Source organism: Saimiri boliviensis, chromosome 8, assembly GCF_048565385.1.
Source record: "Saimiri boliviensis isolate mSaiBol1 chromosome 8, mSaiBol1.pri, whole genome shotgun sequence".
NCBI lineage: Eukaryota > Metazoa > Chordata > Mammalia > Primates > Cebidae > Saimiri > Saimiri boliviensis.
This window is the reverse complement of record NC_133456.1, coordinates 17,941,783-17,968,189: the sequence shown is the minus strand read 5'-3', so window position 1 is coordinate 17,968,189 and position 26,407 is coordinate 17,941,783. Positions and strand designations below refer to the sequence as shown.

At 38.6% G+C, this 26,407-nt stretch overlaps 1 protein-coding gene across 10 annotated transcripts in view; it reads right to left on the bottom strand.

Annotated features, from left to right (window-relative positions):
• ANO10 (anoctamin 10) overlaps positions 1-26,407 on the bottom strand; it is a 286,509-nt gene that overhangs the window by 171,479 nt on the left and 88,623 nt on the right. For 9 of the 10 annotated variants that reach the window (XM_074404029.1, XM_074404024.1, XM_074404026.1 and 6 more), the window contains 5 exons: positions 25,057-25,112; positions 19,273-19,347; positions 11,960-12,142; positions 6,406-6,597; positions 648-776 (listed from right to left, as the gene is read on the bottom strand). In XM_074404029.1, coding sequence (XP_074260130.1) covers positions 648-776; positions 6,406-6,597; positions 11,960-12,142; positions 19,273-19,347; positions 25,057-25,112 — 635 coding nt within the window. The remainder of the gene's footprint in view (positions 1-647; positions 777-6,405; positions 6,598-11,959; positions 12,143-19,272; positions 19,348-25,056; positions 25,113-26,407) is intronic. The other variant, XM_074404025.1, reaches the window with a different exon arrangement.

Genomic DNA, 26,407 nt, shown 5'->3' with positions numbered 1-26,407 from the left:
CTAAAATACACTAAAAATACATATTAAATATATATAATTTGATTTCAAATAAGATTTTTTTTTTTTAAGGGACAGTGTCTTGCTCTGTTGCCCAGGCTGGAGTGCAGTGGAGTGCTGGAGTGCCATCATAGCTCACTGTAACCTTGAACCCTGGGGCTCAAGCAATCCTCCTGCCTCAGCCTCCCAAATAGCTAGGACTACAAGAATGAACCAACACATCAGGTACCAAATTAAATCAGGTAACTTAAAAATTTTTCTGTGGAGACACAATCTTATGATGTTTCTCAGGTCTTGAACTCCCAGCCTCATGCCATCCTTCTGCCTTGGCCTGGGTACTGAGATTATAGGTATGAGCCACAGCATCTGGCCCTCAAATAAGATTTACCTACTTAGCATTGGGTAGGCCAGCAGAACAGTGGAAAAGTCACTTCCTGTTTGCATAATGGTGACATTTTTTCATACTTGGGCAATAACCATGAATACAAACCTGAATCCTCATGTCTTCTATTACTTGAACTGTTTTTGCTTTCTTACCAGCAAATCTGTATCGCTGAATTGTCAGTCATGGACAGCCCGAGACAGCACTGCTTTGGTATAGAGAAATATGCTATGGATGCTCCTTAAAAGAAGTTTAGATCTTTACTTACCTCCACCACTACTACAATCAAAATGAGGTCTGCTTTTGACTCTGGAAAGATGGCATTCACTTGTGGTGACATTCCAATCAGAGCACAGTTCGTGACCACAGATATAACACTCATTGTTTCAAAAGCCAACTAAAAGAAAAAAGAATGAAAATTAAAAATTGCAATGACTGCTTGCATATTTCCTCATCCTTTTTCATATTATCTAAAAATCAAGGAAAATGTCTTACCCTAGTTCTAAACATTCCAAGTACATTTTAAACTTTTTTCTCTGTCATGGTATGATTTTTTTAGCTGAAAAAAGCCATACTGTTAGACAGTATTTTAGACACTTCTGGCATGAATATCCCAAAGCAGTATGTTCTATCTTCCTAATTGGAGGCAGCCCCAGACCTGAATTGGGAATACTGTTAAAGTTACTCTACTCACATTTAAGGGGAATCTAAAGTAGGGCTGTCAGGGAAAAATGTTTCACATTAAAAAACAGGTAAGATTTCAAACAGAACTTATGTTGTGAAACCATCCTTCTACTTTAACATCACACACCACATATGACTCAGCTATAACCAGCTTTATAATCAAGGCACCAGTGATAAATGGTGATCCTTTCCCAGCATCATTTAGCAAATCAAATGTAGAACTTTAGAGAAATGCAGATGCTAGGCCTCATGGAAACCTACTAGACAAACTTGGTCCAGTATACCCTGAAGGAGACTTTAGTGCATACTGCTGAAGATGGATGGAGAAATGTTGTGACCATTGCTTTTTTTTCTTTAATATAAAGCATATGGTCATTAATTAGTAATTTACCCATTAATTCCAAGAAACACAAGTACTATTAGAAACATAAAGTTTAAAAGAAGCAAAACAAAAGATGACTGAATCCAAACTTAATACATCTTGCCCATGGAAAACGTCTGCCATCTTGTATTTAGAAATCTTTTGCGTAGTCTAATTATTTTTCCACAGTTTTCTTTATAAGAAATCTAAAACTGTCTTTATTTTCTCTTTAAATAGTTTAAAATTTCTATTTACTTATTTTTATTATATTCGTAGCTTAAAAATCAAAAATTCTAAGTATATAGTGAAGAGTGTCTTGTTCCCTTGTCCCTTTTTCTTCTGCTTCCCAGCTCCCATTCTCCCTAGAAGATAACCATTATTAGCAATATCTTATGTATTCTTTCAGACACTTTGTCTACAAAACAAGCAAACTTGAATATACAGTCTTTCCTACTCCCTTTCCAGCAGACTACACACCATCAGGCCCCTTGCTTTGGTCATTTAAACTGTCTTGAGGGACTTCTTTTGTCAATACTAAAAGAGCTCCTTTATTCTTTGCCACATATCAGAATTTATGTAACCATTTTCTTATTGGTGGGCATTTACTTGCTATTACAAACAATGCTACAATTGGTGATCTTATAAGTACATCACTTAACAAATGTGGAACTAGGCTAAATTCTGCAAAGTGAAATGACTGAGTCAAGGAGGACAACCATTTGTCATTTTGATAGATAATATGAAGCTGCACTCCATGGGTTGACCAGCTCATACTTCCAACAGCAGCATATGACAATGCCTGGCTTCCTGAACTTGCAATATGTTTGTAACTAAACTTTAAGGTTTTTTAAAGATCACCTATATTGAGTTATAATTTACATACAATAAACAGCATGCATTTAAGGTACATACTTCCTTAAGTTTTATAGGTATACCTGTGAAACCACCACCACCACAAACAAGACACAGGACATTTCCATTTCCTCCTAGTAATTCAGCTCATGACCCTTTCAGCTCTCTCTTTACACCTGGGTCCAAACAAAATATGATCTACTTTTTGTCAATATAGATTTGTTTGCATATTCCAAAATTAGATATAACCGAAATCATACACTATACACCCTTTTGTGTCTGCTGCTTTCACTCAGTATGATGATTCAGTGATTGATCCAGGTTTTATGTATCACTATTTCGTTCCCTTTTTTATTGAGCAGTGTTCCATTATGAATATGTCAAAATTTCTGTTTTCCATTTACCTACTGGTGGCAAGTTGGGTTGTTTCCAGTTTGGGATTATTGTGCATAAAGTTGCTATGAACATTCCCGTGCAGTCTTTGTATGAATATATCCATTCGTTTCTCCTGGCTATCTATTAATATTTCTCCTTTCAGTTCAAGTTTTTTTGTTCACATATTTTGAAACTCTGTTCTTTGGTACATATACATTTAAGATTGCTATGTCTTCCTGATAATTTGACACTTTTTTCATCATAGAACGGTCCTCTCTGGCAATGTTTTTGCTCAGATGTCTACTTTATCTGATATTAATAGTCACTCCTGCTTTCTTTTAAATAATATTTCCATAGATATCATTTTTATCCTTTTACTTTCAACATACCTAAATACTGTTTGTGATTCTTAAAGACAGCATATACTTGAGTCATGTGTTTTAATCCACTCTGCCAATCTGTCTTTAACTGTTGTCTGACCATTTATAGGTAATGTAGTCATTGATATGTTAGGAAGCATGGCTGGTTATTTCTTTGTTTTCTGTTTGTTCCGTTTTTCACTTCTCTCCTTTCTTTTTCCTGTCTTACTGTGGTTTACTTGAACATTTTTTAGAATTCCATTTTGGTTTATCTTAATGTTCCTGAGTGTATCTTTTGTATAATATTTTTAGTTGTCGCTCTAGGTATTATATATACATAACTTACCACATTCTACTTTAGATTCCCCTTAAATGTGAGTAGAGTAACTTGTGTCATCATTTATCAGTTTGAGTGAAGCATGAGAAACCTCACCTCCAACATCCTTTATTCATAATATACTTGTTGATATAGGGCAAAGAATCAGACAGTATATCTTGTCTACATAGGCTGTGTGTAGTGGCTCATGCCTGTAATCCTAGAACTTTGGAAGGCCAAAGTGAGAGGATCACTTGAGGCCAGAAGTTTAAGACCACCCTGGTCAACATAGTGGGAGTTCATGTCTACAAAATAATAATAAAATTGTTTTTCTCTACATATATTTAGAATCATTAGGCAGTATTATAAGTTTTGCTTCAATAATCAGATATAACTCAGAAAACTCAGTAAGAGAAGTCTATTTTGTTTACTAATATTTTTGGTTATAGTTTTTCTTCCTCATTTCCCAGATTTCTTCTTTTATCATTCCTTGGTTAACAGAACTTCCTATAGCTATTCTTTTAGGATAGGTCTATTGGCAACAAATTCTCTTAGTTCTCCTTCATCTGAAAATGTCTTGCTTTTTCCTTCATTTCTGAAAAATATTATCTCTGAATATAGGATTACACACACACACACACACACACACACACACACACACACACATATATTTTTGAGACAGAGTTTCACTCTTGTCACCCAGGCTGGAGTGCAATGGTGTGACCTTGGCTTGCTGCAACCTCCACCTCCCAGGTTCAGGCAATTCTCCTGCCTCAGTCTCCAGAGGAGCTGGGATTACAGGCATCTGTGAACACAGCCAGCCAATTTTTGTATTTTTAGTAGAGACAGGGTTTCACCATGTTGGCCAGGCTGGTCTCAAACTCCTGATCTCAGGTGATCCACCCGCCCTGGCCTCCCAAAGTGCTGGGATTACAGGCATGAATCACCATACGCGGCCAGGATTCTATACTGACAATACATTAAGGACATGAAAAATATTTTGCCACTTTCTTCTGGCCTCCATGGTTTCAAAGAAGAAATTGTCTGTCATTCTAATTGTTTTTCCCCTATAGGCATGATGTCATTTCTCTTTTGATTCTCTTGAAATGCTGTCTTTAGCTTTCAGGTGTTTATGATGTGTGTTGACAAGGATTTCTTTGGTTTATCTTGTTTGGGGTTCGCACTGCTGCTTGAATCTGCAGTTTTAGGTCTCTTGCCAAATTTAAAAAGTTCTTAGCCATTATCTATTCAAATACTTTTTGGGACCCTCCCTCTTTATTCTTTATGTAATGCCAATGACATGAATGTTAGCTCTATTTTAAATCCACACAAGCCCCTGAGGTTATGTTTTTACAGAATACTTTCTGTTGTTCAGACTGGATAATTTCTTTTTTTGAGATGAAGTCTCGCACTGTTGCTCGAGCTGGAGTGCCGCGGTGCAATCCAGCTCACTACAACCTCCGCCTCCCAGGTTCAAGTGATTCTCTTGTCTCAGCCTCCCAAGTAGCTGGGATTATAGGTTCCCACCACCACACCCAGCTAACTTGTATTTTTAGTAGAGATGGGGTTTCACCGTGTTGGCCAGACTGGTCTTGAACTCTTAACCTTGTTAGCCAACTGTCTCGGCCTCTGAAAGTGCTGGGATTATGGGCATAGCCACTGTGCCTGTCCGATAATTTCTTTTATTCTATTTTCCAGTTTCTGATTCTTTCCTCTATCCTTTCCATTCTGCTGTTGCACTCAATCAGTGAGCGTTTTATTTCAGTTATAGGTATTTGTCCCTTCTAAAATATCAATGTGATCCTCTTTTATATCTTCCATCTCTTTGCTGAGACATCCCAATTCTGTTTTTTTCATTCGTTTCAGGTATGGTCATAATTACTCATTGAAACTTTTATATAAGGCTGTTTTAAAATCGCTGTCCAATATTTCTAACACCTGTGTCATCTTGGTAGCGGCATCTGCTGACTGTCTTTTCTCGTTAAGCTTGATTTCTTCCTGGTTCTTCATATAATGAGTGATCTTATTTTATTTTATTTTTTTGAGATGGAGTCTCACTCTGTCACCCAGGCTGGAGTACAATGGCTCACTGCAACCTCCACCTCCTGGGTTCAAGTGATTCTTCTGCTTCAGCCTCCTGAGTAGTAGGGATTACAGGCACCCACCAGCACACCTGACTAATTTTTGTATTTTTAGTTGAGATGGGGTTTCACCATGTTAGCCATGCTGGTCTGGAACTCCTGACCTCAGGTGATCGGCCTGCCTCGGCCTCCCAAAGTGCTAGGATTACATTTGTGAGCCATACCCGGCCTGATGAATAATTTTTTTAATAGAAACCTGGATATGTTGGGAGAAAGAAAATTCTAGATTAAACCTACTGTTTTAGTTGATTTCTCTGATACCATTCCAGCAAGGGAAGAGGATAAAACCTTATTACTACCAGGTAGAGGTAGAAGTTCAGGTACCCCATGCAGAAACCACTGGCACCCAAGGGGGATTCCTCATTACTGCTGGACAAGGATGGGTGTTCTGGCTTCCCACTAGACTTCTACTGATTCTTCCTTCATGGACAGAAGGACAGGTGCCTCATATATGTTCCGACATGGGCTCCACTGTGCATGGTTGTGGTGAAACTCCTTATTCCACTAGACTTCCTCTGAGACCACCCCATGACTAGAAAACTAGACTAGCAGAAACTAAAAAAGGAGCCTCATTACTGCCAGGTAGCAGAAGAAGTCTAGGCTCCCCATGTGGCTTCCACTGACTCTGTAGCAGGGAGGGGCTCATTAATACCAGCTGAGATGAAGTCTCAGCTGGCTACTTTCCCAGAAGACTGTCAGAGTTTCACATCTGAAAGGGGTCTTAGAAATTATATTTTATCTCCCAAACCCCCAATTTAAAAACAAGAAAAGTTAAGCTAGAGAAAGTAAATGGTTATCTAAGGTCACACAGCTAGTTTGCAGCAAAACAAATCCAGTTTTCCTAAATCTCTCTGTAGGCCTTGCTTTTTAATTTTTTCCCTGTCATAACATCTCATATTTTTATTTTTTAAAGGAATAATTTTTTCTCAAACAATTACCTGCCACACACCAATACCGGCTGAAGGTTCTGAGAATGGACGTTTGAAGACCCTGCACATTTTTAAGGCATCTGAATTGACTTCGGTGAAGTTATTTAACACAGCAAAGGCAGCTGCTAATGGGTAAACACAGGAGAAAAGGCTCACATAACCAAACTGCAGGAATAACTCCAAGTAATCATCAAAGGTGCCCTGAAAATATAAACAAGCATGCATTATTTTAATATCATATAATAGGAATATCCTTTTGCAATATTATTCCAAGCCTTGGCCTCTTAACTATTCAAAAAAAAAAAAAACCTCAGAGTTTCCCCACCACACACCAGTGTTTCTCCAACTTCTGGCACCCTCAGGCATCATGATCATCCCACACACATGCAATAATAATTTAAGAAAACTACACATCACAATATTTTAAAGCAATGGTAAGCATTAATATTTTAAAATTAATAAACATTATTATTGTATCTCTGAACCAGTCTTTCACTAACATATGCATATTAGACTCAGTGTAAGTCAGAGTCCACTTCCAGTCAGGTTTTATTATTTTATATTTTACTAAATAGAAAATCTCAAACACAATAGGATATTGGGAATAGCAAAAGGCACTTCTTCCTGATGTTCTGGATATCTGAATCAAGTATGAACCCACAGATTCTAAGTGAGTCTCACTGGCTATTTTTGAGGGTCACCAGAAAGTACCACTAAACACATAAAGCTCAGAACTGGCAGGTTAAATGCTCGGCTTGGGATTCAAGAATGAGCAGTTTCTAAATAACTTGGTTGGTTGTATTTGGCTCTAGATAGTATGTGGTGTTGCAGCATCTAGTTGTGGTTTTTAAATATGCCCAGTGACATTGCATCAATCTCTTTCTCTGAAAGATGAAGAAATCAAGACTTGGGAAAGAGTAAAAATCTTAGCAATCAAACCATTTTTAAGACATTCGGTCTTAAGAAATCCTGATACCCTATGCTCAGCATTCAAAATTACACTGTTTCAGCTGGCGCAGTGGCTCTTGCCTATAATCCTAGCACTTTGAGAGACCAAGGCAGGCAGATCACTTGAGGTCGGGAGTTCGAAACCAGTCTGGCCATCATGGTAAAACATGTACACGTTAATATTTTATCAGTACCTTTTACACTCTGAGTGCTTTTGAGCCAATAAATTTAGCAAACCAGGGACATAATCCCATAATCCAACAGCTAGAAGGAAAAAAAAAATGAAAATTTAACACACACACACACACACGCACACACACACACACACACACACACACAGAAACTATATTAACCATGACACAACCTACCCTATTCACTCTTTTTATTGGGCCATGCTATCAACACTCAGCTGAGAAGTTTTAAACTGATAAAACATTATTTACTAAAAACATGTAACAAATATGACACACAATGGTGAGAAGATAAAAAATCAGAAATAAGATAAAGATTTCTGTAATAACTACTTCTATTCAAATTGTATTGAACATTCTAGTAAGCCTAGTAGATAATAAAAAGGATAAAAACTGAAGGAAGAAAGAAAATGGTCATTATTTATAGCTCAAATTACTGTCTCTAGAAAATCCAACTAAATCTGCAGAAAATGTATTGGAAGTAACAGGAGAGTTCAGCAAAGCTGTGGGTAAAAGATATAAAAATTAACAGCATTCCCATATGCCATCACAAACAATTAGGAATTGTATTTTTAAAGAGATACTATTTATTAAAAGGAAGCAGAAAGTCTCAAAAGTACTGATCCACAGATTTATTCATTATAAAATGAAAAAAACAAAAACAAAAACAAAAAAACCCTGTGCAATCTACGTTTTACCAAACCAACCAAATGATCAAACAAGGTGACCCCACAAAATGAGCAACCAGATGTCAGTGACTCCTGATGGGGTGCAATGGTGGCAGACTTCCAAAATCATTTCACTCAAATCTTACGAGAAATAAAATCAAACAATAGATTTACAAAAGCCAGTTCCTTGAAAAATGGCAAGGGGGTTGCTCTAGAGCTGCAGTTTTCAAACTTTTTTGGTCTTAAGGGCCCTAAACTCTTAAAAACTATTGAGGACATTAAAGATATTTTGTTTATGTGAGCTTTATCTAGTGATGCTTACCATATTATTAATCAAAACTGAGAAATCAGGCCAGGCATGATAGTTCATCCCAACACTTTGCGAGGCCAAGGTGGGAGAACTGCTTAAATCCAGGAGTTCAAGACCAGCCTGGGCAACACAGTGAGAGCCCATCTCTACAAAAAGTACAAAAATAAGTCAGGCATGAAGGTGCCTGCCTATAGTCTCAGCTACTCAGGAGGCTGAGGCAGAAGGATCACTTGAGCCTGAGAGGTTGAGGTTGCAGTGAGCCACGATTGTCACCACTGCCCTCCAACCTGGCTGAAAAAGTGAGACCCTGTCTACAAATGAACAACAACAACAACAAAGCTAAAAAATTTTAAAGATTTTCCATTAAATTCATTAAATAATAATATAAATGAAATATCTTTTAAAAATAATTATATTTCAAAAAATGTTAATGCAAAGACTGGAGCTTTTAACATTTTTGACAAACCTCATTTAATGTATCATTTAGTACAAGGCAGTTCATTTACTGTGCAGGAATATGATGTTCTACTTGTAACAGTCACCATGAAAATTCAGCCTCCCACAGCTAGGCAGTTGGATATGAACGGGCAGTTCACAGGAAAAGGACAGCAGAGGACAGTGAAGATCCAAGAAGCAACACAGCCTTAGTCCTGGGCTGGCAAAGCAGTGGTCAGGAGACCCAAGGGATGACCATGGGTGGGAATATTACAGAGGATTTCTTTTTATATATTGATTTTATCCTGCATTTTCTAAGTTTTCCACAGTGAGTAAGAAAGTATTACCTTTATAGTAATGTTTTTAAGGTTTCAGCCAAATTGCTTTTTCCCAAAGCTTGGCAACATCATTTTAGACTCATATATAACATTCAGGATGAGACTACAGAAAATACAATTCCAAATTCATTAATTTCAATTAGGAGAAAAATGAACCCAGAAGAATCAATTTGTGCATAGGAAATAATCATCTAGAATAAATGTGACCCAAAAGTATCTCCCATCCAAATACATGGAGAGGACCAAAATGACAAACATCCAATGTTGCTCCAGTGGAGACAGGGAAAAACAAACCTGCAAGAAATCAGGAGTGGGAAATGGCCAGATCGTGCAGAACTGTGCAGGCCAAAAAAGGAATGGCACTGTAAACCACAGAGTTTACTCACAGACTCACGGCCTGAGATAAATCAGACCACTATTTCCTTACTTCACATTAGAGAGCCTGTGCTGTATAATGGAAAGATTCTGAATTGGGAAGGCAAAGTCTTGAACCTTCTTTTTGATTCAGCCACCAAATGATTAATGACATAGAGCTTCATTTGCTTCTTTTTGATATGAGAAAAGCCATGCCTCCCTCACCTCCTTTCATAAAGGTTTTGTCAGATATCTTAAAATGCCAAAACAGGTAAGATCTAAGATTTTGGCAGTGTCACATCACTGGTATACAGTTCTTAGATAAATTAGAATTGCTCAGATGAAGACTATACTGAAAACCATTCATTGAGCCAGGGGCAAAGCAGAAGAATCCTGTCTTGAGAAGATTATGAATTGTGTTTTGGGTATTTCAGGAGATAATGTTGTTTGCCCAAATAATTTCAAAGAAAAAGAACAGCTAAAAGTAGATTCTAATTGATTATAGAAAGAGAAGTAGGAAACTAAAAACAACAATACGGAGAATTATTGCAGAAAACTGTGAGGGGAAGGAAAGACAGGACACAAATAGCAGAAGATGTGAAGAGTTTGCTTAGTTCAAAATAGGCAAGTTTCTGACTTTGTGGAGCAGTTAGAAGGGGAAGAAGGAGGTACAAGAGCACCAGGTGATGGCTGGTGACATGAGGCCTCCAAAGATGTGGCGGATAGAATTAGAGTACAGGGGATGCACTGCTGGTACAGTTTCTATAAGAGAGTGAAGAAAGAAAAAGAAATGTGGCCAAGAATACCAATCCTCAGCACAGGCAAGGAAAGGATCCTGACATAATGGGAACTTTTATCCCATAGTAAAATGACATAACTAAACTTTTATAGTAAGCTAGCACTCAACCAATCCAGGACAGCTCCACACTTGTGCCCAAGTTCCTTTTTAATTCTTCCTCTGTGTGAGAGAGAATTGATGTGTGTCTTTTCTCTATGCTTCATATATAAATATAAACAATGTTGCTATTAGAAGTGTGCTATGTGTTTATACTTTGAATCGTCTCCCCAAACACAGCAATGATATAAGGGACTAGGATCTGTGTCCTGTTGGGAGGAGAACCAAGAGCACCCCCTCCCCTGGAGTGTAACTGGAATCAGGCTTGCTGAGCAAAACCAGGGGTTGGGACATACCCCTGCCCTTCAAAGGAGGTTTTAAAAAAAAAAAAACCACAACTGCTGCCTGGTAACTACAGCCATGTCAACAGAATGCCACCTACTGGCTCTGTAACCAGATCTATAAAATCCCCATCAACACCACAAGATGGGAATTCTGGGATACAAACACCTGATTCTGGATGAGGGACTTGGAAGCTCCGTGGGGGCAACTACAAAAAATAAGGCAGACGTGACTGAGAGAAAAGGACAAAGGCCTGCTCAACATGAACATACAAACTGAAATTCCCAAGCACATGAGAAAAACTATGAAAGTCAATCAAGACACTCAATCATCAGGAGATAAATTCATTCAAGATGAAAAACAAGACTATGAAAGTTTCGCAATAATGGGCTCTCACTAAATGACCCACTGAAGGATCTATTTCACCAGAAAGAATACTATAGCAAGAAGGGAATACTGTAGAAGAAAGAAGGTGCAGGATGTTAAGAAACAATGGCCTAAAACAAATGTGAAATATAGAGACAGTGAACGTAGTCAGAGCTCAATAAAAGTTGGTTGAACGCACGATTAGATTTTATGAGCTAGACCTTTCAAATATTAAAAGTGTAAATCTCTAACGATCCTAATTATTTTTAGTTCCTAATAATAATTCAGAAAGTCTCTGTCTTAAAGGAACTGTTTTATATTTAAACAATAGCACTAATGTAAACTAAAATTCAATCTTCAGATTGGCATTCCATTGTTCATCAACGGGTCTCAATCTTTTGCTTGTGCACCCATCATTTTCCATGAGTTTGAAATGTCAAGAGCGAGCAATGCTGCTGCCTCTCCAGGGACCATGTCTCCTGTTCTGTCATCTCTGGGGCAACTACTTCTACCATGCTCTCCGCAAAGCAAAGCAGTAATGTAGTTCTCCAAATTTGCCCTTTGGTGTTGGTTAGGCTTATCTTTAGACTCCAGATAGCAGTGTTTCAATGTCCAGTTCTATCCTTTTTACTTTAAAGTGGTTCATGATGAGGAAACTGACTGGAAAGCACATCTAGAATAGTCACATCTGAGATCATAAATGCATAACGTTTGTTGAAGTGCATGGCTATTAATCTCTTTCAGTAAATGTTTAATTCAGCAGTATTCCAACTTACCAAATAAGTTCCCATTTCTTTTTCCAGAATGACTTGCTCATATAATGTAGCATCGATGTCTACCTTTAAAGCCTGCACCTTCCTCTTCACTCGCACACCATGCTTCCTTTGGAGCCAATAAGGAAGTAGAGATTCCACAATTTGGTTGAGGATCTGGGAGGTAATCAGGAGAGTGGCCAAACTCTAAAGAGAAGGACACAAATAATATTTTGGCAATATAGCTTAATAAAACTGTAGCAGAAATACAATTATGCAATAAATAAGATGGAATCTTTATTAATAGTTACTACTGTGCGATAAAAACTAGTATTAGAAAGGCTAGGTGTTAGAATGGTGCTTCTAATTTATGGTTTTTCACAGGAAAGGCTGAGATTAAAATATAAATAAAATATAATACAAATAACATTATAATAAGAAACAAACTGTCAGTTAAACAGTCCCAACACAGGGAAATAATAAATGTTTGAGAGGATGGATATGCTAACTATCCTGATCTGACTGCTATACATTTTATGTATCAAAACATCACTATGTACTCCATGAATATGTACAATTATTTGTCAATTTTTAAACTTTAAAAAAAGAATGAATTAACTTGCAGTTGTGTTCTTTGACATTTCATTCTGACTACAACATATAAGTCTAAGTGATGTTGCCAACTTTGGAAAAAAACAGTATGGCTAAATTCTTTTTTAAATAATTTAAATTATACCACTAATACACATCCCCTCACTATTTAAACACACACACACACACACACACATTTACAGTCAACTGATTTTCCATAAAGGCACTAAAAATATATATATTTAGGCTGGGCATGGTGGCTCACACCTGTAATCCCAGCACATTGAGAGGCCAAGGTGAGCAGATCACCTGAGACTGGGTGTTTGAGACAAGCCTGGACAACATGGTGAAACCCATCTCTAATAACAATACAAAGATTAGCTGGGCGTGGTGGCGCACGTCTGTAATCCCAGCTACTTGGGAGGCTGAGCCATGAGAAATGCTTGAACCCGGGAGGTGGAGGTTGCAGTGAGCCAAGATTGCCCCACTGCATTCCAGCCTGGGCAACGGAGTGAGACTCCATCTCAAAAAAAAAAAAAAAAAAAAGAGAGAGAGAGAGAGAGAGATCCAACATGGCCGATTAGCAACAGCTCAGGATTGCAGCTCCCAGTGAAGGTGCAGAGAGTGAGTGGACGCCAGACTTCCAGACGAATTTTTGTTGCCCACAGACCAGGAGATTCCCAGAGGAGGAGACTCATGGGTCACCAGCGAGATTCTTTTGGCCAGCGCGGCTGTTTTGCCAGCATCCCGGCGTGGCGGTTCTCACTGTGGAGTATGTGGGACTCGATGCCCTTTTAGTTGGTGTTTGGAGCTCCTGGAAGGCAGAGTCGCCCATTCAGCTGATTGAAAAGGAAACTGAAACAGGGAGCCAGAGGAATCTGGGAGACTGAAACAGGGAGCGCCACGAATCTCAGTGCTGCTGTTTCAGCCAGCGCAGTCGCCGCAGGGGAAATTGCATAGATCCCAGGGCCTTTTCAGCAGGCGACTGGGGCACCTGGGAGAGAATCGACCATTCTATTAGGAAAAGAAAAAAAAGGGGGCTCTGAGGCAGGGAGCCAGGTGATCAGGCTCAGCTGGTCCCACCCCCACAAAAAAAAACAGCAATTGGAAACGCTGACAGTTGAGAGTTTCACAGCAAGCACAGCTGAACCTGGGAAGGTCCAGCTCTGTGGGGGAGGAGTGTCTGCAGAAGGAAAACAAAGAAACAGAAATAACATCATCACCAGCAAGCTGGATGTCCAGTCAGAGACCCAATCTGAAAGTCAGCAATTATAAAGATGACAAGTGGATAAATCCACAAAGATGGGAAGAAACCAGCGCAAAAAGGCTGAAAACACCCAAAATCGGAATGCCTCTCCTCCTTCAGGGGATCGCAGCTCCTCAACAGCAAGGGAACAAGGCCTGATGGAGAATGAGTGTGATGAATTGTCAGAATCAGGCTTTAGAAGGTGGATAATAAGAAACTTCTGTGAGCTAAAAGAACATGTTCTAACCCAATGCAAAGAAACTAAGAACCTTGAAAAAAGGTTTGATGAAATGCTAATGAGAATAGATAATTTAGAGAGGAATATAAGTGAATTAATGAAGCTGAAAAACACAATACGAGAACTTCGCAAAGTATGCACAAGTTTTAACTGTCAAATTGACCAAGCAGAAGAAAGAATATCAGAGGTCAAAGACAACTCAATGAAATAGAACGAGAAGACACGATTAGAGAAAAAGGGTAAAAAGGAATGAGCAGTCTCCAAGAAATATGGGACTATGTGAAAAGACCTAATCTACGTTTGATAGGTGTACCTGAATGTGATGAAGAGAATGAATCCAAGCTGCAAAATATTCTCCAGGATAGTATTCAGGAAAACTTTCCCAACTTAGCAAGGCAGGACAATATTCAACTCCAGGTAATACAGAGAAAACCACAAAGATATTCCTCAAGAAGAGCAACCCCAAGGCACATAATCATCAGATTCACTACGGTTGAAGTAAAGGAGAATATTTAACATCCTTAAAGAAAAGAACTTTCAACCCAGAATTTCATATCCAGCTAAACTAAGCTTTATAAGTGAAGGAAAAATAAAATCTTTTGTGAACAAACAAGTACTCAGAGATTTCATCACCACCAGGCCTGCTTTACAAGAGCTTCTGAAAGAAGTACGACACATAGAAAGGAACAAACAGTATCAGCCATTCCAAAAATATACCAAAAGGTAAAGAGCATCAACATAATGAAGAATCTACATCAACTAATGGGCAAAACAGCCAGCTAGCATTAAATGGCAGTATTAAACTCACATATATTAATATTAATCCTAAATTTAAATAGACTAAATGCCCCAATCAAAAGACACAGACAGGCAAATTGGATAAAAAGCCAAAACCCATCAGTATGCTATATCCAGACCCATCTCACATGCAAGGATACACAAAGACTCAAAACAAAGGGATGGAGGAAGATTTACCAATCAAATGGAGAAAAATAAATAAATAAAAAGCAGGAGTTGCAATTCTCACCTCTGATAAAATAGACTTTAAAGCAACAAAGATCAAAAGAGGCAAAGAAGTTCATTACATAATGGTAAAAGGATCACTGCAACAAGAAGATCTAACGATCCTAAATATATACGTACCCAATACAGGAGCACCCAGATACATAACGCAAGTTCTTAATGACTTAAAAAGAGACTTAGACTCCTACACAGTAATAGTGGGAGACTTTAACATCAAATTGTCAGTATTAGACAGATCAATGAGGCAGAAAATTAACAAGGATATCCAGGACTTGAACTCAGACCTGGAACAAGTAAACTTAATAAGCATTTACAGATCTCTCCACCCCAAATCCACAAAACATACATTTTTCTCAGTACCACATCACACCTACTCTAAAAGTGACTACATAATTGGAAGTAAATCACTCCTCAGTAATTGCATAGCATTTCACAGGTTTAAATGAAATATAGGTTGGCTGCTTGTTTGTTATTTTCCTCCCTTATTTCTTCCTGTCTCCATTGCTAAACACAATTATTGGCATAAAAGAGGTGTTTAGTACCCATTTTTAGACTGCATTCTAGCCTGGGCAACAAAGCAAGACTCCTGTTCTCTCTCCCTCTTTTTCTTCCTCTTTCTTTCTCTCTTTCATTCTTTTTTTCCTTTCTTTCTCTTGCTTTTTCTTTCTTAAAAAAATAAAAAATAAAAAATAAAAGAATGTATATTGGGGAAAAAATGGTGCTGGGAAAACCAGACATCCAGATGTAGAAGAATGAAACTAGACCCCTCTCTATCACCACAAACAAAAATCAACTCAAAATAGATTACAGACCTAAATATAAGACCCAAAACTATAAAACTACTAGAAGAAAACATAGGGAAAATACTATAGGACATTGGTCTAAGCAAAGATTTTTTTGGCTAAGACATCAAAAGCACAGGCAACAAAACCAAAATTAGACAACTATGACTATTTAAAGAAAAAAGCTTCTGCACAGCAAAGGAAACAATCAACACACTGAAGAGACAATCTGTTGAATGGGAGAAAAGATTTGCAAACTATTCATCTGACAAGGAACTAATATCCAAAATATACAAGAAACTCAAACAACAGCAAAAATACAAATAATCCCATTAAGAGGTAGGCAAAAGACATGAATAGACATTTCTCTAAAGAACACATACAAATAGCCAACAGATATATGAAAAAATACCATACCATCACTGATCATCAGGGAAATGCAAATCAAAACCACAATGAGATATCATCCTACTCCAAATAGAATAGCTATTATTAAAAAGACCCAAAAAACCCAGATGCTGACAAGAATGTGGAACAAAAGGAATTCTTATACACTGTTGTCGATAATAATGGAAATTATACAGACATTATAGAAAAGAGTATGGAGAGAGGTTTTTGTTTTTTGAGATAGCTCAAAAAAACTAAAACTAGAATAACTATAGGATCCAGCATTCCAACCTTTGGATATTTATCCAAAGGAAAAGAAATTAGTATATCAAAGGGATACCTGCACCCCCATGTTTACTGCAGCACTATTCATAATAATAAAGAAACAGAATCAACCTCAGTGTCTATCAACAGATGAATAGATAAGGAATATGTGGTATATATACACAATGGAATACTAGTTGGCCATTTAAAAAAAACTGAAATTCTGTCAATTGCAGCTACACAGATAGAACTGGAGGTCATTATGTTAAGTGAAATAAGCCAGTACAGAAAGACAAATATCACAGGCTCTCATTCATATGTGGGAGCTAAAAAGTTGATCTCATAGAGACAGAGTGGGACGACAGTTACCAGAGGCTGGGAGGGTGTGTGGTAGGGAGAGGAGGATAAAGGTGGTCAGGAGGTACAAACATGCAGTTAGATAGAAGAAATAAGTTCTAGTATTTGAGAGCAGAATGGGGTGATTACGGTTAACAATAATGGATTGAATTCCCCCAACATAGAGAAATGACAGATACTCGAGGTGATACTCTAAATACCTTGATTGACCATTACACTTTTTTTTTGACACAAGGTCTGACTTTGCAGTGCAGTGGTGCAATCACAGTTCACTGCAGCCTGGAGCTCCCAGACTCAGGTGATCCTCCCACCTCAGCCTCCCAGGTAGCTGGGACTACAGGTGTGTGCCACCACATCCAACTAGCTTTTTATGTATTTTGTAGAGACAGGATTTTGCCATGTTGCCCAGGTTGGTCTCAAACTCCTGAGCTCAAGCAATCTGCCTGCTTCAGACTCCCAAAGTGCGGGGATTACAGGCATAAGCCATCACATCTGGCCTTCATTAAACATTTTATGAATGTAATAAAATAGCATACATTCCCCATAAAAATATACAACTATTATTTATTAATCTTAAAAAAAGAAAATAGGAAAAAAAGAGCCACCTGTAATTTCACAACCATGACAAAACCACTGCTATTTCTTGGGACATTTCTTTCCAATCATATATAAAAATAAAACTATAATTATCCTATATGTATACAATTTTGTTTACTGCTTTTCTCACTTAATATGTGTGAGCATTTTCCTGTGTCATTAAAAATTCTTTTTTATTTGGCCTGTACACTGCTGTTGAATTAAGTATTACTCCCAGTTTTCGCCATTATAATGCTGGTGCTTGGATATCTGTGCACATGAATCTTTGCTCCTCTCTGAAGATTTACTAGGGATGAGTTAACATTCTTGGCAAAGCTATCAAGAGAGCTGGTTTTCAGAGATGTTGTATTAATCTCCACTTTTCTCTGATAGATATGAGTGTTTACATCACACCCCACCTTTGCTGGTACTACAACTCTATTTTTTCAAGCAGTCCTCCATTCCCCTATCTTCTGCTAAGTAAACGAGCCTCTCTAAAGCATAAGAAATGAGAAGTCATACCCAACTAATATATTATTATAAATGGGACCAAAGAAGGTATATATCTCCAGCTCATCAATCCTGAATGTATTACTTTGAACGTTCTCTATTTTCAAAAATAATTTATAACAAGTGGAGTCTAGGCTTTTAGACTATTCACTAACAATCTCAGAATATTAAAATTTGGAAAGAATAGCCTTTTACTTATAACTGGTTCAAACAATAAAAGGAGAATTTAGAAATCAATAAGTTGTTCTTAATTTATTATCCATTGGTATTAACTGACCCACAAATGGCAACACACCAAAATAAATAATCAGACACTTCAGAAAAGATACAGCACTGCATAGGTCTCTAAAGTTTAACAACTTATTATTTTTTTTTTTTTGAGACAGAGTTTCACTCTTGTTACCCAGGCTGGAGTGCAATGGCGCGATCTCAGCTCATCGCAACCTCCGTCTCCTGGGTTCAGGCAATTCTCCTGCCTCAGCCTCCTGAGTAGCTGGGATTACAGGCACGAGCCACCATGCCCAGCTAATTTTTTGTATTTTTAGTAGAGACAGGGTTTCACCATGTTGACCAGGATGGTCTCGATCCCTTGACCTCGTGATCCACCCGCCTCAGCCTCCCAAAGTGTTGGGATTACAGGTGTGAGCCACCGCGCCCGGCCTAACAACTTATTAATTTAAAAATTAAATTTTCGCCAGGCGCGGTGGCTCACGCCTGTAATCCCAGCACTTTGGGAGGCCGAGGTGGGTGGATCACGAGGTCAAGAGATCGAGACCATCCTGGTCAACATGGTGAAACCCCGTCTCTACTAAAAATACAAAAAATTAGCTGGGCATGGTGGCTCGTGCCTGTAATCCCAGCTACTCAGGAGGCTGAGGCAGGAGAATTGCCTGAACCCAGGAGGCGGAGGTTGCGGTGAGCCGAGATCGCGCCATTGCACTCCAGCCTGGGTAACAAGAGCGAAACTCCGTCTCAAAAAAAAAAAAAAAAAAAAAAAATTTCCAAGACCTGTTTCAGGTTACACCAATCATCCACATCCAAGGCACAAAAACAGTTCGATTAATGAATATCACATTTTTGCTGCTAGAGTTGCTTACAAGCTTTGAGGTAAACTATATAATTGATTTTACTGCCCTATACTATTAATTTTTCAGGTTGGTTATTTTCAACTCATTTCTTTTCAGTTGAACATAATACACAATGAAATTCCTAATAGTTTTTTATTTAGAATTTGACTTAAACATATACAAAATCTATAAGATTTCATTTGTAAAAAGGATTTGAAGCCAATTACAGCATTTAAAGATAGGAAACCACCTCTATGACCTAAAAAAATTGGTATTTTTCTGTTATTCATACTCACCTGGCGCAAAAGCTTCATATCCTTCAAGACAAAGGCAATGTAGAAGAGTGAGGCAAAGCAATTGAGAAAGTTGAACTGACAAAAGAAAAAAAAAAAAAAGATAACAGTGTTAAATGCTGCTTTAGAGTACTTTAGTACAACTGTAATGTAGCATTTAAAAATGTAATGAGAGACATCCAGTCTGAATGAAATGGCAGTCCTGTTTCTCCCCACGTCTCCTTACTAAATAAACAAACAAATTCTGGAAATAACAGAAGAGGCAACCAAAGGAGAACTCTGAAAGGTGCTTAAAGGAAGATGAGATGGTTTAGGACCCCAGAGCTAAAGGAACAACAAACACAGCACATGCATATCTCCAGTTCCCCCACCCAATAGGAGGAGACCAAGGCCTGGCATTTCCCAATCGTAATTTACACCCAGGTGGCCCAAGTAGGCTCATTCCTCCCATATCAGAAAAGGAGTCCTGTCAGTGCCAGGAGAGCCCAGCTAAACTGGCAAGGGGAAATCAATCGGGACCCTAAACTAACAATAAGTTTCCTGGGGAAGTGCTCTTTTTCCTTGCTGGGCCTGAGATTCCCATGCTCCATGGAGAGATCCCAGGATGGCCAGACAACACAGGCAAGAAAAGCCCCATCACAGCAAGCCTGTGCCTGAAAACCCCACCAAGAGTAACTGGGGCAGCTGGGTGGCACTGGCAAGGGGGCCCCTGCCACAAGGGCCTGATATAAGAGGTCTCTTCACACCTGTGGACCTGAGGTTCTCTCTATCACAGAGAGACAGCAGGTAACTGGGAGGCTATAACAACCAGTCTGACCTCAGAAGCATCTTTGTCACCATGGGCATCAACTCCCTTGTTCTGCCAGATACACGGCAGCAGGCTGGGCAAAGGGGAGTACCAATCAGGGGGATCCTGCCACAAAAAGTGCCATCTCTTCCAGGAGTTCCCTGTTCAATAATCTATAGTTACCCCCTGCATGAATGGGTTTCCTTTCTGCCTCCCAGTCCCCATGCTGACTACTTCCTGCCCAGTAGCATCACTTAGACAAAGACTGCCATGTATACAGGAGTGAGTGCTTAATTACTGTGAGATGGGGAGTAATTCTAGAAAATGAGCAGTAAGATCAATACAGCCATGGGACAGGGGTGCTAAGTTAGAGCAGAAGTTGAAAAGCAAAAGCCTAGGGAGACTATGAAACACCATCCCCTTAAGATTAAAAAGGAAGGGAGAGGCTTAAAGTCTGTTTTATCAGACTAGGAATGCAACCCCTGCTTTTTTTTCTGTCTCCATTTGCTTGGCAAATCTTCCTCCATCCCTTTATTTTTAGCCTATGTGTGTCTTTGCACATGAAACCAGTCTCCTGAATACAGCACACCGATGGGTCTTGACTCTTTATACAATTTGCCAGTCAGTGTCTTTTGAACTATTCCAAACAATACAGAAAGAGGGACTCCTCACTAACTCATTTTATGAGACCAGCATCATCCTGATACCTAAACCTGGCAAAGACTCAACTAAAACAGAAAATTTTAGGCCAATATCCATGATGAACATTGACGTGAAAATCTTCAATAAAATGCTGGCAAGCCAAATCCAACAGCACATCAAAAAGCTTATCCATCACAGTCAAACAGGCTTCATCCCTGGGATACATGGCTGGTTCAACATACGCAAATCTATAAATGCAATCTATCACATAAACAGAACCAAAGACAAAAACCACATGATTATCTCAATAGATGCAGAGAAGGCCTTCAACAAAATTCAACAGCTCTTTATGCTAAAAACTCTCAATAAATTGGTCTTTATGCTAAAAACTCTCAACAGAATGTATCTCAAAATAAGAGCTATTTACGACAAACCCATAGCCAACATCATACTGAATGGGCAAAAACTGAAAGCATTTCCTTTGAAAATCGGCACAAGAGAAGGATGCCCTCTCTCACCACTCCTATTCAACATAGTACTGGAAGTTTTGGCCAGCGCAATCAGGCAAGAAAAAGAGATAAAGGGTATTCAATTAGGAAAAGAGGAAGTCAATTTGTCTCTATTTGCAGATGACATGATTGCATATTTAGAACCCCATCATCTCAGCCCAAAATCTCAAGCTGAAGCAGCTTCAGCAAAGTCTCAGGATACAAAATCAATGGGCAAAAATCACAAGCATTTCTATGAACCAATAACACACAAAGAGAGAGCCACATCATGAGTGAACTCCCATTCACAATTGCTACAAAGAGAATAAAATACCTAGGAATACAACTAACAAGGGATGTGAAGGACCTTTTCAAGGAAAACTACAAACAACTGCTCAAGGAAATAAGAGAGGACACAAACAGATGGAAAAACATTCCATGCTCATGGTTAGGAAGAATCAATATCATGATAATGGCCATACTGCCCAAAGTAATTTATAGATTCAATGCTATCCCTATCAAGCTACCATTGGCCTTCTTCACAGAGCTGGAAAAACCACCTTAAACTTCATATGAAACCAAAAAGAGCCCACATAGACAAGACAATCCTAAGCAAAAAAATAAAAACAAAGCTGGAAGCATCATGCTACCTGACTTCAAACTATACTACAAGGCTATAGTAATCAAAACAGCATGGTACTGGTACCAAAACAGAGATATAGACCAATGGAACAGAACAGAGGCCTCGGAAGTAATGCCACATATCTACAACCATCTGATTTTTGACAAACCTGACAAAAAATGGTGTTGGGAAAACTGGATAGCCATATGCAGAAAACTGAAACTGAACCTCTTCCTTACACCTTATACAAAAGTTAACTCCAGATGGATTAAAGATTTAAATATAAGATCTAACACCATAAAAACCCTAAAAGAAAACCTAGGCAATACCATTAAGGACAGAAGCGTGGGCAAAGACTTCATTACTAAAACACCAAAAGCAATGGTAACGAAAGCCAAAACAGACAAATGGGATCTCATTAAACTTAAGAGCTCTGTACACCAAAAGAAACTATCAATAGAGTGAACCAGCAACCAACAGAACGGGAAAAAATGTTTGTGATCTACCCATATGACAAAGGACTAATAACCAGATTCTACAGAGAACTTAAGCAAATTTACAAGAAAAAAACAACTCAGCAAAAAGTAGGGAAATGATATGAAGACACTTCTCAAAAGAAGACATGTATGCAGCCAACAAACATATGATAAAAAGCTCATCATCACTGGTCATTAGAGAAATGCAAATCAAAACCACATTGAAATACCATCTCACACTAGTTAGAATGCTGATCATTAAAAATCAGGAGACAACAGATGCTGGAGAAGATATGGAGAACTAGGAATGCTTTTACACTGTTGGTGGGAGTGTGAAGTAGTTCAACCACTGTGGAAGACAGTGTGACGATTCCTCCAGGATCTAGAACTAGAAATACCATTTGACCTGGCAATCCCATTACTGGGTATATACCCAAAGGATTATAAAACATTCAGTTATAAAGACACATGCACACATATTTTTATTGTGGCACTATTTACAATAGCAAAGACTTGGAACCAACCCAAATGCCCATCAATGATAGACTAGATAAAGAAAATGTGGCACATATACAAGGATGAGTTCATGTCCTTTGCAGGGACATGGACAAAGCTGGAAACCATCATTCTCAGCAAACTGACACAAGAATAGAAAACCAAACACCTCATGTTCTCAATCATAAGTGGGTATTGAACAATGAGAACACAGGGAGGAGAACATCACACACCAGGGTTTGTCAAGGGATGCGGGGGGAAGAATAGCTGGGGGTGGGGGGATTGGGAGGGTTAACATTAGGAGAAATACCTAATGTAGATGACGGGGGAATGGCTGCAGCAAACCATCATGCCACGTGTATATTTATGTAACAAATCTGCACATTCTGCACGTGTACTCCAGAACTTAAAGTATAATAAATTTAAAAAAGAAAACAGGAAGGGAGAAGCCTAAGAAGCATCATGGAGGAAGAAGACTTTAACCAACGGCTTTTTTTTTCACAAGGCAGTTACCTAATTATATCTGACATCATCAGAGAACAACAAAGTCTCACAAGTTATTGAATTCTTTCAGACAAATGGAATGTTTTTACCTCTGAGGGAAAAACCTCCTCCCATTATAACCTTTTTGAATGAACTTTTTAATGCATTCCATGTTCTTCTACTTTGTTACACAGAGAGCACAGAACAGAACTTCCTTGCTGGTTTAGCACCAACATTTTAGGTACGAACCATTTCACAGAGTGAAGGATGCCTTTGAAACCTTTTGGATATGTAGGGCTACTTGTCCCTTTCCTAATGCCCAATTGTTGAATTCTTATCTCTTATGACAGGTTTTCATTTCCTCACCTGTTCTTTTTCTGTAGGTTTGCCTACTTCCAGAAATCTAAACACCCTCGTGATGGTGGTTTCTGATTTTTTTAAGGACCGAAAAACCAGATAGATAAACTTCTTAGAATGATTTCTGCGGCTAGAACAGAGATTTTAAATGAGGGTCTGGATCCTTCCCTTGGGAGTGAAGTACATGGACTATGTTAAATCAATACCAGTTGAAAGTTTAGAGGATTCTTCATGCACCTTTCTTGATTCTCACTTATGTTACAGATGACTGAGGTAAACCCCTGATAAATGATGTGTTTTCAAGCTGGTACTTATTATTTATAATAATGGTAAAAAGAGGCATGACATGTCAGCTTTTATACAAACAGCAAACAGGTTATATATTGCTTTCTGCCTCTTTCCTCCTAACTATCAAAACATCCCTGGAATCTTTTGAACTTTGGACATATAAAAAAAATTTTTTTTAATGTAAGTTCCATCACTAAACAGGTGGTGGTGTCAGGAAGGATTACTGAATAGCAAGACCTTCAAAGAAATCACCAAAAGGAAAAGAATAGAAAGATGTCTAAAAAGTCATTAGATTTTTGTTTTGTTTTGAGGCAGGGTCTTGCTCTGTTGCCCAGGTTAGAGTACAGTGGTGTGATCTTGGCACACTGCAACCTCTGCCTCCTGGCTTCAAGCATCTTCTCCTGCCTCAGCCTCCTGAGTAGTTGGGACTACAGGCATGCACCACTACATCTGACAAATATTTCTTTTTGTATTTTTTGGTAGAGATGAGTTTTCACTGTGTTAGCCAGGCTGGTCTCAAACTCCTAGCCTCAAGTGATCCACTTGCCTCAAGCTTCCCAAAGTGCTGGGATTATAGGTGTGAGCCACCGCATCTGGCCAGTTCGTTTTTTTAATTTATTTTTATCACTTTTTTTGAGACAGAGTCTTGCTCTGCCACCTAAGCTGGAGTGCAGTGGTGCCATCTTGGCTCACTGCAACTTCCCCATCCTAAGTTCAAGCATTCTCGTGCCTCAGCTTCCCGAGTAGCTGGGATTTCAGGCCTATGCCACCATCCCCAGCTAATTTTTCTATTTTTAGTAGAGACAGAATTTCACCATGTTGGCCATGATGATCTCAAACTCTTGATTCACCCGCATTGGCCTCCCAAAGTGCTGGGATTGCAGGTATGAACCACCGCACCTGGACTAGTTTTTAAATAACTGGAAACTGGCTATAATATTCCTATATTTCAAAGTCTTACATCACATGCACATTTGTAATAAGGCTACTGAACACAGAGGTAAACAATTTTTTAATCAGTCCTTGCTTATTTGTACAAAATATATTGATATCTTAAATAAGAAGTAACTGTTCATATTTGTATTCCTATGTATTATGTAGTACATATCAGTTTCATAAAATTGATTTGTATGTAAACACTATACTTACCACTAACACTTTCAGAATTAGATGATTCTGATAGGCAGATTCCAGTCTGTGATTCTCTAAAACATTAAAACACAGAGGTAACTTTTCAGTAAGAAAACAATACGAAAGCACTGTTATGAAGTAAAGTGGGACTTGCACTGAGGGCAGAGATGTCTAACATCAGAGCCTGTTAGTAAATGTGCTAGGCTGTCAATCACAGCTTTGCCTCACCACCAAGAGCATCAAACAAGGACACATTTTTCAGGGTACTGCAATAGCACTATAGGCTGAAATTATTTTTTAAATTATTGATACAAAGAAATTTGGGAAGTGCTGGCAAACAATCCTACAGACAGCCACCCAAAAACCTGTCCAAGAAGTAATAGTGAAAACTAATAGTAACCTCTGAAGAATAGGGCAATAAATAGTTTTCTGTAAATAAAGTTCTATAACTAAAGTTTCATGTGGCTTACAAGGGTTAACTTGAAAGGAAACTAAAATTTCTATCCTCATCTAGAAAAGGTAACACTGTATTGATCCCAAAACAGCAAGATAAAATGACAAAAAGGAAGATTCTGAAGAGAAGTGTCATCTTACGCAGAGAGTGTTGGACTGACCTGGATTTGAACACCAACTTAGCTACTCAGCCACTGCCTAACCTTTTAAGTTACTTAACCTTCTGATACTCAGCCTTATTGCCTACAAAACAAGAATGACCATCCTCCTCCCAAGGTCATTCTCAGGATCAGAAACAATGTAAAATCTTAGCCTAGTATTAGCACAAGGAAAAGTACTCGATAAATGACAGCTGATGTTGTTATACAACTAATAAAAATAATTTAAAACATTTTTTTTGAGATGGAGTCTCATTCTGTTGCCTAGGCTGGAGTGCAGTGGCACAATCTCAGCTCACTGCAACCTCCACCTCCTGGGTTCAAGTGATTCTCCTGCCTCAGCCTCCTGAGTAGCTGAGACTACAGGTGCCCGTCACCACGCCTGGCTAATTTTTGTATTTCTAGTAGAGATAGGGTTTCACCATATTGGCCAGGCTAGTCTCAAACTCCTGACCTTGTGATCTGCCCACTTCAGCCTCCCAAAGTTCTGGGATTACAGGTGTGAGCCACGGTGCCCAGCCCCTAAAACATTTTTATGGCCCATTAAGTTAAGTCCTAGACTTCTTCCTAGGGAATAATATAGTGAATTTATTGATTGGTTTGAATGAATAAAGAATGGCCTATCAAGACCATTTTTAACTTATAACCAAGTTCCTTTTTTACCACAGAAACATCCATAAACACCTGCCTTCAACGAGCTCAGTAGCAGTCCTCAGTGCCTCATTCCACTGTAGGAAACTGGTCATAGTGGGTTCAGT